This window comes from Pistacia vera, unplaced genomic scaffold (genome assembly GCF_008641045.1).
Source record: "Pistacia vera cultivar Batoury unplaced genomic scaffold, PisVer_v2 Contig69, whole genome shotgun sequence".
Taxonomy (NCBI): Eukaryota; Viridiplantae; Streptophyta; class Magnoliopsida; order Sapindales; family Anacardiaceae; genus Pistacia; species Pistacia vera.
The window spans coordinates 456,399-468,461 of record NW_022196545.1 but is presented as its reverse complement, the minus strand read 5'-3'; the positions used below and the strand labels follow the sequence as shown (position 1 = coordinate 468,461).

Sequence of the window (12,063 nt, the reverse complement as noted above, 5' to 3'; positions counted from 1 at the left end):
ATTAAGTTAAAATTAATAAACGGTCAAGATTTTACTACGTCATTCGGTGTACTACCGTCGATGGCTGTATTATTTTCCCTTACTCAGCTACTGCCATACGGCCCATACTACAACAAACCCACCAACAGCAATAATAGAGAAACGGCCACCAAAAATCAATCTCCACCACTCCATAATCATTAGTTTTTGAATTGGATTTCTTAGATTTCGAAACAATAATCCATAACCAAAATGAAAACATTTACAACAATCACAAATCAGCAAAACTCAAAATGAAAAAAAGAGAAGAAAATGGAGTTTGGGGCGATTGCCAAAGCATGAACAACTTTGCGGCGCGCTGCACACAACTCTTAGTTGCGGTAGCTGTACCGCACCAGGCTTTGACGTGACGGTGAAGGGATTGAACGGTTAGGAGATTGGGCTGCTGCGCCGCACGAGGCTGTGACAGTAAGGGTTTGAATGGAATGGCGGTTGGGTGGGGGATGAATTAGTGCCGTAGTCGTGTTAGGTTTGGAGGGAACTTTTCTCTGTATTTATTAACTTCTTTTTTTAATATTTTCGTTAATTATTTTTTTAACTTAGGTTCATTTACTTCTTTATCCTCGATTTTGTTAAAACTAACGAAAAAATTAACGGTCGGGAGTTCAGGGTACTTTTCCATGCCTGAGGGGTTTTAATATTTTCAAGCAAAACTCGGGGGTGTAAAGGATTTCTTCAATTTGCTTTGCTTTCTATATTAACTGTTTATATTTGCGCCACAGCCACAATTTTACTAATTCTATTTTAGGTACAACTTTAGAAATTATAATCTTCCTGTCATAAGTCTCAATATTCGCATCTACACCCCCAATCTAAATTCCCGTTTCTTTTTTTTTTCACTCCTTAAACCTTGTTTCCCTACAAACTTTCAAACGCAACGGCTTACTCTACCTAAGCTCTCAATTCAGCGTTTGATTCCTGAGAAAACGAAAAGTAAAAGGAAAGGAAAAGAGCCCCAGATGCTAAAGAGGTACTCTGAGTCTTGTGCATGAACGTCAAAACAAGTAAGATTGTACATTAATTTAATGTAAAGGATTTGTTTGAATGATTGTGTTGATCTGATAATTAAGACTGCCCATTATGGAGTTATAGATTGTTTTATTATTGAGATTCTACAATTGCAATTGTTGTCTTTGTTTCATAGTAGCATTCTCGGCTTAAAGATGGGTTTTTTTTGTTGCCCCTTTCTAATGCATGCAAAGAATTGTCATAAGTGCTTTCGTATTACAAGAGTTTTTGGCAAAAACTCTTCAAATTGCTTTCTCGAAAGCATCTATGAAGTGTTTTGTAAAACTACTGCAAGTGTCTTCTCATTTAAATGTTAAGGCGTTTGGTGCATTAGAGATTAAAGTTACTTTTACTAGAAACACCTATGAAGTGTTTTACAAAATTACTTTTTTTTTATGTCTTTTCCGGTTTACGAGAGTTTTTTTTTTTTTTGTTTTCTTTTCTAAGTAACTATTCATTGATTTTGCATTTTCGACTATTTTAAGGGCTTTGAATGGTGTCTAAAACACTACCAAATACAGTACTAGGGTAAATTCTTTCATTGCCTATTACTTGCTTGAGGATTTGACCTAGTCACTTTGCTGTATTTGGATAGTCATATTTCCATTTTCTAAAAATATCGCTGTTTTGTTACCAACTGAATTCTTTTCTCTATTTGAAGATGCTCGAGTTTGTTTTGTAAATATGTTTGGTCATTTTAGGAGGTTTGAAGCAAAACAATCTTTCAGAAAATGCATTCCCATTCGGAGACTGAAGAGTTATTTAGCTTTGAGGTTGTCTAATATTTTTAAGTTTTCCACTTGCACTTTATGTTGATTAAAATTTAGGATTCCCTTTGTTCACATGGTGGTAGTGTTAATTGTTTATATATGATATCAATTATTGCTTTTTTGAGGCTTATGGTAATGAAAGATTTTAATTCCTACACTGGACCAAGTTACTTAACGAATCCCATAAGCACATATGCACACTATAAGATGTGCATATATAAAAGATTCATTGCATCAACAAATGCTGATGCAATTATAGTTGTGAGGATACTCAATGCTTAGTTGTGGTGTCCTCAAAGGAACTTTTTGATAGAAATGGACTATATACAAGCTTAGAAATGGGATATGAAGGGGAATACTTGTAGCCCCATTATGGGGTGTCCCTCCTTCATAAATTCATTGTTATAATTTGGCTTTTAAATTTGTTGAAGGAGATATCTTAGTCTCAACTACAAGCCTTTTGAAGATGAGGGGAACATGAGGACGTAAATTTCGTTGGAATTGTGTATAACTGTGAAGATCATGTTCGAAGAGAAGCTTCACGTTGTCGACTATTCAAGTCATGGATGGGGAAGTTAACCATGCATTACATTTTTGTATAAATGCATGGGGAAGCCATTATTAATGACACTCGCCATGTAAGCTGTAGCACAGTCTTGAACACCAAACTCATTATGCTAAGAAAATGAGTGTGCTTAAGTTGGAAGCTTTTGATTCTTCAATTATGATTTCATAACTATGTCTTGATTGTTCAATATCATCGTTTCCATTCATATATGCTTATCTTTGCATCAATACACCATTTTGTTGGAGAATATAAGTGTATCATTGTTTGCCCTTGAATTTCTTTGAACATTTTCGTAAAGATTTTTTTCCGTTTAATGAATTGTTGAAGATTTTTAATACTTTTTTTGACGAAAATATTTAAGATAAGATAAAATACCATACTTCTAATTTAATTACCACTTGAATAATCTATGATATAGAAGATTAGAGAAAATTTGTAGTGACATTTTAGATAACACTAGTTAACAGAATTCTAGGAAGTGATCTTTTAGGAGTGAATGAGAAATTACGCATTTTAGAGTATGAATTGGACAAATGAAGCTATTTGGCATCTCTGGACTTCGCTTAATGTTTTAAATTGGCTTCTCTGATGCCTATATATGAGTACAAGAAGTGGAACAGATGAGGAGAAGAAATTAATAAATGAATTATATTAAAGTTATTTGAAAAAATGAGGTAAAAACCAAGGAATTACTAAAAGGGGCTTCTCGATGATCCTGAAACTTTCGGAAATGGTGATGAGTATGTATTGTTTTTAGAAGAAAAGTATCGAACATGTTAAGTTAGCCCTTATCAAGTGAATGTCATGGACTATGATATTGATTGCGAACTCAATACGTTCACTTTCTCCATAACAATGTTATCCCTGATGCCCAGAAGAGATGTAGTTTGCTTGTGCTTGGTTCTATATCCGAATGCGCGCTTATTATTCTTGAGGTGAAAAGATTTTGATTATCAATGGATGGATGCATCAAGACCTTAAGTAGTATCTTAAGTAAATTCACCAGTGTAGATAGCATCTCGCTAATACCTCTTGCCATGAGATTGCTTATTTTAGCACTCCTATCAAGGATGGTAACATCTTTGATTGATATATGTGAAAGGCCAATGAGGTAAGCGTGGAGGGATATGTTCTTCAATAATCAAGAGTAGGGGAGAGTATATAAAGAAAACTGTAGTGCCAATGATGAAGAAGTGAAATTGATTTATATAATTTAACAAGTATGTCTAGTTTAGATGTAAGCGCAACAAATGAATTTTATTGAGTTGAAGAGGGTCTTGATGGATAAATTATTACCTAAAATGTTTTTCTTGTGGAAGAGGAAACAAAATCCATCACGGTATTTTATTTGTTAGTGTAGAAGCTAGGCTTAACTTTCGAGGCTGCTAAAAGATTGGGTCAAAGAGTGATAATCCTCTCGTGATTCCTGTTTAAATAGACTACCATTGACCTTTAACATATTTGTCTTCGACGGAGTTTGCACTCTTCCTTGGACTACTATTCAGAGTTTTGGTCACAAAATTTGCAAATGAAGGATTGAGTTGAAGGTTAAATGCATTGATGAAAGTAACATCTTAGCTACGAACAGAAAATGTAAAGAGAAATCTACAATTTCAAGCCTTTTGGTTATAAAAGTAATAAAAGGTTATTAATAATATTTACTTTAAAATGGTACCATCTTCTAATGATGCAATGGTTTTATTTTGTAGAAAAGGGAAGTCAAAGGATCGGTAAGGGACATGGAAAATAGATAATTGAGAGATTTTGATTTTTTAAGGTGATTTTTATCGAAATTGGGATGCAAGAAAGGTTATTATCCTTATTAGTTCATAAAAATCATTTTTCTTTAAATGTGTTCGGATTACGGGATATGAAAAAGGAAAAACGATCTTTTTGAAGTGTATGACCATGGTGAAGCCATTGGAGAAATCGGCTTCTAATTATGGTATGCGTGTTGCCTTAATATCCAAAGTGTCCCACATCGGTTAAATATGGGTGTAGGTTAGTTTTTATAAATTCTTCGGAACCTTTCTTTATATGCCAGTTTTCAAACGTAATTTCTACTTGATGTTCGCAACATGTTGATTATGCTACACACTTGATATTAGCTTACATAGAGCGCTTTTGGGTTCATTTTGAATATCTTCATAATTTTTGTGTGTGCGTGTAGGGGAAAAATTGTTTGACAGTTTCCTTTTAATTCAATGATTTATGAATCTCCTCATTTGGTCTTTCCACCACCAAGTTGGTAGTAGCCTTGCAACCTCTTAAAAGTTCTTACATTCTTTTTTTAAACAATTGGGATGTAAGAAAGATTATTATAGAAGTTGGGATTCAAGAATGGTTATTATCCCTATTAGTTCATAAAAATCATTTTTCTTTAAATGTGTTCGGATTACGGGATTTGAAAAAGGAAAAACGATCTTTTTGAAGTGTATGACCATGGTGAAGCCATTGGAGAAATCGGCTTCTAAATATGGTATGCGTGTTGCCTTAATATCCAAAGTGTCCCACATCGGTTAAATATGGGTGTAGGTTAGTTTTTATAAATTCTTCGAAACCTTTCTTTATATGTCAGTTTTCAAACGTAATTTCTACTTGGTGTTCGTAACATGTCGATTATGCTACACACTTGATATTAGCTTACATAGAGCGCTTTTGGGTTCATTTTGAATATCTTTGTAATTTTTGTGTGCGCATGTAGGAAAATATTGTTTGACACTTTCCTTTTAATTCAATGATTTATGAACCTCCTCATTTTGTCTTTCCACCACCAAGTTGGTATTAGCCTTGCAACCTCTTAAAAGTTCTTACATTCCTTTTTTAAACAATTGGTCACCTGATTCAATATTAGATTGCTCTCTCTCTCTCTCTCTTTTTCCTTTTTATTTTTGACTCTTGGGTCTAAATTGCTTTATCTTTTAGTGTTTAGGTACTATGTTGAGACCTATATGGTATACTTTTCAAAACAATAAAATGTAAAATATCATCTATGATCTTCTATTGTATATTTCTATTTGAGAAGAAAAAATTAATAGGATCACATTAAGAAACTACAAAGCTTTTAATATTTTACTTTCCAGATATGATGTTTGAAAATTTAAATTCTTCTGAAATGTTCTAATACTGTGTTTCAATTCAAGTTTTATCGGTGCAAAAAGGTTTTATTGAGCGAAATATTCATCTATAATAGTAGTACTTCTAGGTTCATTTGTCTAAATTGTCTGAAATGGTTGTTGCTTTCAAATATGTCCAGCTCCTCAATAAGTTTTTTCTGATGAGCATACTGTCTTACATAACTAATCTTGTTGATTCCAGTAATTGGCACAGCATTGTTTGAAGCAAATTGTTTTTACTTTATCAGTGACCAATAAATGCAAATGCACATGACATTAGCATGGACTTTTTTCATCGTTTGGATGGTGATTTTCAGGTAAGTAACTATTGTGCAAACGAGCTCCATAAAATGGTAGCGGAGGAATGGGAGAAAGGAACTGATGAAGATGGTTGGCGTAAGAGATGGGAAGTTGCATTGTGCAACGCTTATGGAAGGGCAGATGAGGCTTGCAAAGACAAGTCATTAGCACCATACTCAGTCGGTTCAACAGCTTCGATAGTGATTCTGTCACCCTGCCACATCATTGCTGCCAATGTTGGTGACTCCAGGGTTGTTCTTTGCCGTGGGAAGAGAGCAATCCCCTTGACAGTTGATCACAAGGTCTCTTAGCTAATTTTTACTTGATTTCTCTACCTTTCTTTTTCCCTACATCAGTATAAAATTTTAGTTCAGCCAATTTCAAGCTTTCTATGACATCATTTTCATGTACATATTTTCTGCCCCTAGAAGTGACACAAACATTATTCTTCTTTGTTGAAGACTTGCATTTGAGAGTGCAATGTCAATAATGTTTTAGATTTAAGTATTGTGCTGCTCTTGCTGCAACTGCAATTGTCTGAATTTTAGGATGGAATTCTGCATGCTTTTTAGTGTTCAGGGACTACTTTTATCTGAGGATAATGCTTATGAATAAGATACTGGAATGTTTTAATCCACTTGCACTTAAATTTCGACCCTCTTTGACTGTGTATACATGTATACGACTATATTCACTCCTCAGAGATGAGTTGTTGCCTCTTTTGCAGCTTGAAAGAGAAGATGAACTAGCAAGGATTAGGGATAAAGGGGGCAGAATTGTGCAGTGGGGCTGCTTAAGGGTTGAGGGGGTGCTTTCTATGTCGAGAGCAATAGGTTTTTCTTTTACCCTATATGGCTTTTTGTTTTCATAACATGAATTATTTGGTTTTTCTGCAGGAACTATTATCTTTTCCATGTTAGTGACTTGTTAAAATTGCAGTGCATTCAAAAAACCTTTTTTTCTCTCCGGGGAGATAATAAATTTTGCAGCAAGAATGCTGCATAATTGATAAGAACTCCTGAGCTTTTAAACAGAGCACAGAGCTGAACCAAACTGCAACAGTGCAGTAATCTTACTACATGGATATGAGTAGTGCAATAATATTTGCAGCATCTTGCTATAAATGTTGCTTTCTTTTGTGGTTGTGCCTCTATTTTGCTCTAGAGCTGATGCTAATTACCACCAGCATATATAAGACCTACTGTGTAAAAGATGTATTGATATTGTATCCAGTTTGAGATGTTGGTAATATTTCTACTTTGCTAGTAAGATAAGTTTTAGTTTAGACCTTCATACATGTAAGTTTTGTCGATGACCTACACTTTGTCATTTCTCGATATGGCAGGCTTTTGTGGGCAAGGCATATACAACAAATGCGGTGCAAAGTTCCTTTTTATCTCCTCACATGTTTCATTATATCTACATGTTAATATTCATACAAAAAATACATGTATATGCTTGTGATAATTACATATACACATTCATTTAAGACATTCCATTTACTTCCAAAGGTACTTTGGTCTCTCTCCTTAGATTTATTTGGTATGAACTTCTTTTATTTTACCTTTTTAAATTTCCACTTTTCTGTTTCTATCCTATGTCTAAGTTGAGAGCCTTGAATTGGCTCTCTTCTAAGATTCTTTCAATTACAATGGTTCTCATAAGCAAATTATTTCTAGCAGTGTAACTTTACAATTGTTCATTCTTTTTCTTTCTTCCTTTCCAGTATTTTATGTCTTTTTTCAGCTACGATTAGATTTTAGTTCACTGTGTGTTTTACAGAATAATTTGTTGATTCAATTTCAAAGTTTGAGGCATTTTAGTTCTTTTATGACTAAGATATGTTTAACTTTAGATCTAATAATCTGCATGTTTGGTATGTCTGAGTTTCAGGTGATCATGGTTTGAAACCATGGATTATTTCAGTGCCAGAAGTTACTTTCACGCCTAGAACTGAAGATGACGAGTTTTTGATTTTGGCAAGTGATGGACTTTGGGACGTCTTGTCTAATGATGTTGCTGTAAGGTTGGCTCGTGAAGAATTTAGGTACCAACGCAGGCAGCCAAAAAAAGATGATACTTCATCCCACCCTCCAGCCCTTAATGTTGCCAAAGAACTGCTGAAGCGAGCTTTTACTGCATACACTTGCGACAATGTCTCTGTTGTTGTTGTTGACCTGAAACTGCCTAGGAGAAGGCCTCATCAAAAGCTTTGAAAAAGGTTCTTTCTCTCTCTTTCTTGCTCAGTCACATTTCACTTCTCCAACTGGCTTTAGTTTTAGAAATACTTTATGAACTTCATTTATATTGAATTTGAGACAGCAAAATACTTATCATGAGGTCCGTTATATAGCTCATTGACTTATTCTATTATTATGTGGTGAAAGAGTTTTGAACTTCTGTTGACAGCTATACAAGACAACTTTGACACTTATATTTTGTTTATCACCCTAATTTATAGTTACTGGGATGTTTTATTGCTAACTTCAGGCTCCATCTTTTGTTTAATTCTGACTAGACTGTTAAAAATGTCTGAGTTACGTATCTCTAGACATAAAACACTCATCTTGTTTAAATTGTAAAAATCTATGAAGTTTTGTGTGTACATTATCAGCACTTTTATTTGCCGTTAGTAGAACATATCAAATTCTTTCAGTTAATCAGTTGGTTTTGTTTTCTTTCCCAACAGGGATGGAAAAGAAACCTGGGTTCCACCTTTTTCAGAGGGAAGGAAAAGAAGGAATCGTTTCTTGTTGGCCAAGTCATGTTTCAATGAGATGGTAAAAGTAGGATGTTATAATAAGTTGTGTATAACAAACTCTAGACAAACAAAAGTTGTACATGAGCTATTTCCAATAATAACCTACATATTTTGGACATATATATATTATTTTCTATTGATTACTCAGTAGAGTAGTTTCAATCTTTTGTTTCATTTTAAGTATTGATCTATTGCTGCATTCTGAATGGAGAATTTGCATTCAGTTACCATTTTCATAAATCATACATAAGTGAGATTGGGATGAAAAGGAATGTAGAAGTTTAGAGATGACGAGAAAATGAGGTCACTTATGTAGATTTAGTTGTGACTGAGGCCTCTATTTGTCTTCTATTATTCTTGAGTATGAAGTTCTGTACATGCTAGTTGAGATTGTTGTTTACAGTTGGTTCATGATGTGGTACACCATTAGTGTGAAATGGAGGCCGACTACATTAAGAGCTAGTACTATTGTTTGAGTTGGTGACACTTCAGTGTATGACACTGATCAGAAAAGGGTTAAGATTGTTAGAAGAAATAAGTTCAAAACTTGGATAGAGATTTTAGTTAAGGTTCTGTTCCTTGAGTTTCAGTTTACCAAGCTTTATATCAGCCTATTCAATTTCATAATCAAAATTTTAGGGTTGGAGATGACAGAAAAGTTGAATAAAGGACATTGCTGCTCCTTTTATTTGCCGTGTGTAGTCTATAGTTGGGATGGCTACTCATTGGCCTAGGTGAGAAGACTGTACCTTCAGCAGTTTAATTAGGAACAAACTATGCGACATTAATGCATCAAGCTATATGTCAGACTTGTAAAATTAAGGGGAAAAACGAACATATATCTGGTGGGGTTGTATCTTCAAGTATTCTACCAATTCAAGGGCAAGGAGCTACCACTGATGCAAGAGTTAGAAAATAAGAACTCTCAGAAATTAATTGTCAGTGGAACTGGAACTCTTCTTAGAGTCAAAACTTGGAATTGTTGCTTGAAAGTTGGGAAAATCTTGCATTCTTTAACCTCTTGAGATCAGATAGAAGAACACTTGGAGAAAGAACTTGATGAAACTTTGGTTACAAGTGTTAAAGTAATCTCTTCCTAAAATGTATATGGCATAACTTATTTAGTTTAACTATCATACACTGAATCTACAATTCTGGAAGCTAGCTTCTATAGGCAACTTTATCAGGTATATGCAGGTTTACCTTTTGTTTTAGTTGAGTTTTTTATGGAAAGCTTGGTGACAGTGGTTTTCACCATTATGTTTGAGCATTATAAGAATCATAGGCATCAGCATAGTACTTCTATTTGTAGCAGACTCCTATTATGTCCTTCACAGAACTCTTTGGATTCAAATGGAGACATATGAGTGATGTATAGAGAGTAAGGAAACCATACACAGAAAAACAGGACGGGCAACGAAATTTTTTTTGATGTACGGAATAAATTTTCGCTGAGTTGATCTATGTTTTTTATGTTATTCAACATCACAGCACCGGGATAATTGTGAAATAGGAGATTAGTAGGAATCACACTGCATGTTTATGCATCTAGATGGTTGGATGGTCAAAAATCATTTATTATTTGATAATAAGTATTATGATATTAACGAACATATAAGCATAGGGCACATAAATGTTGTTGGACCATATAACTGTATCACTACTTTTAGAGTATTCTGGACAGAATATAAGAATGACGTTATCTAATGCAATAAAAGTTGAAAGTGCATTTAAGCTGAAGAGGATTTATCTTATTAAAATTTCTAAATATCAGCATCGTGTTGCATTTGTTGATCCAAGTAATGTTGACTACTTTTAAATGCAAGTTTTCTAGGTTTTAGGTGCTGTAAACCAAACGAAATTATATAATTGCAGATGCAACTAAGACAAGTTTCTTGATGGCTGTAATAGCTCTTCTTTTGGAATACATGAAAACTGTTTCTGTATGCTCATATTTTTGACATACATGTGTCTTAAGTTATTTAGTATTTCAGTATTTTGATGTTGCAAAGCCAATGCTGGACTTTCATATACCACCATGTACTTTCAATTTCTTGGATAGGGGAAACTGAAAGTGTTATGTGCTGTTAAGTTCAGTACAAGATCAACCACCCTTTCATTTTGACCAGACTTTTACAATCTACTTAGTCTTCCTCGGTGGCATTTGCTAAGATTCAAATAATTTCTAGCAAGCTGGATTTGGATAAGAATTTAGTTTCTTTAAAGTCAAAGGCATCGAGCTCAAATTCAATAGTCTGAGTTTCAATCTTTTGATTAAACCATGCTCATCGTAGTCCAGTAAATAAACTGCATAAGTCTCAAGATCTTATAATAGCTCTTGAAAAATTCCTTAGTTTCTAAGTGCTTTATAGATTCATATGCAACTTGTGAGAATATGATAAGCATGAATATTTATTATTGGTATATTCAGAATGAGTTACTGTTATTTAATTTTTCTTCGTGACTCTTGGGAGAGCAAAGACCAATCTCTCAGCTTCATGCATTTGAGCTCATGTTTGCTTGAATCCTAATCCTTTATTTTCTATATAATTCGCTTAGAAAAATTATTTACTTTTCTTTTGGTTCATGTTTGTTATTAATATTTGGAGTTATCTGCCTGTAGCATGCATAACTGGGGTCCAAACTTTTATTGCTACAGAAGGGAAATGCTGATGTCTTTGAGCAATCCATTTGCATGTTAAAATCTTAACGACTGTCCACTTGGCGCCGTGATGGCTCTCTCTCAAAAGTTATTCAGAATTACTTTTCCTTATTTGGCTGATGTTCTATCTTCACTAATTAGGTGGCTCTTTGATCATTCGATTGGTTCTTCACTTTTCTGGTTTGCTACGAGGATCAAGTCTTGTTCAGTTTATTTGGATAAAATTTCGGCGGATGAAGCAGAAGCTGCCTATAGTGCGGTTGCTGCTTTCAATAATGTCTACTAAGAAATGGATTCTTATTGAGATGAGCAGAATTGATGCTGCAAGGAGAATATCTACATAAAGGTTAGCGTGAAAGCAACTTTAAAGCTAACTTCTGTATGATTGCATCAATGCCCACAAGTTCGGTTTATTCGCATAAGCACATTCTTGATGAGTGAAAGGGATGTTTTTCGAGAAGGGCCAGCCAGCAGCAAATTCTTTTATGTGGCAACATTAGCTTACTTCCTTTTAAGCCAAATAGCATTACACAAACTCATGTTCCTTTCTTATCGTTGAATCTACTAGCTTACTCATTTTGCAAGTGCTAGTTGCTGATTGGTTGATTTTTCATTTAGGATAAAAACCAGGTTTACCCTTGTGAACACTCAAATTATTTGGCCTGGTTTGTCAAGAATCAGAACAAAGTGTTTCTTCTGACTTCTGTTTACAGAAAATGAACACATATATTTCAGTAGTAAAATCATATCTCAACTGCATACGTCATAGTTACCGGCAAAGTGATTTCGAAGGTTCAAAGTAATTCATAGCTGTGATTCAATGAACTGGACAACACATC

At 34.3% G+C, this 12,063-nt stretch overlaps 1 protein-coding gene across 3 annotated transcripts; it reads left to right on the top strand.

Annotated features, from left to right (window-relative positions):
• The first annotated feature begins 623 nt into the window (after positions 1-623).
• LOC116113750 (probable protein phosphatase 2C 6) lies at positions 624-8,673 on the top strand. 3 transcript variants are annotated; one of them, XM_031399913.1, is made up of 6 exons: positions 624-1,043; positions 2,249-2,455; positions 5,819-6,103; positions 6,529-6,634; positions 7,695-8,022; positions 8,491-8,673. In XM_031399913.1, the coding sequence occupies exons 2-5, from the start codon at positions 2,420-2,422 to the stop codon at positions 8,015-8,017; spliced, it is 750 nt and encodes a 249-aa protein (XP_031255773.1). In that variant the 5' UTR covers positions 624-1,043; positions 2,249-2,419; the 3' UTR covers positions 8,018-8,022; positions 8,491-8,673. The 3 variants fall into 3 exon arrangements, with proteins under 3 accessions (XP_031255773.1, XP_031255776.1, XP_031255775.1); XM_031399916.1 differs by lacking the exon at positions 2,249-2,455 and having other exon boundaries at positions 624-1,009; XM_031399915.1 differs by lacking the exon at positions 2,249-2,455.
• Positions 8,674-12,063: the final 3,390 nt, after the last annotated feature.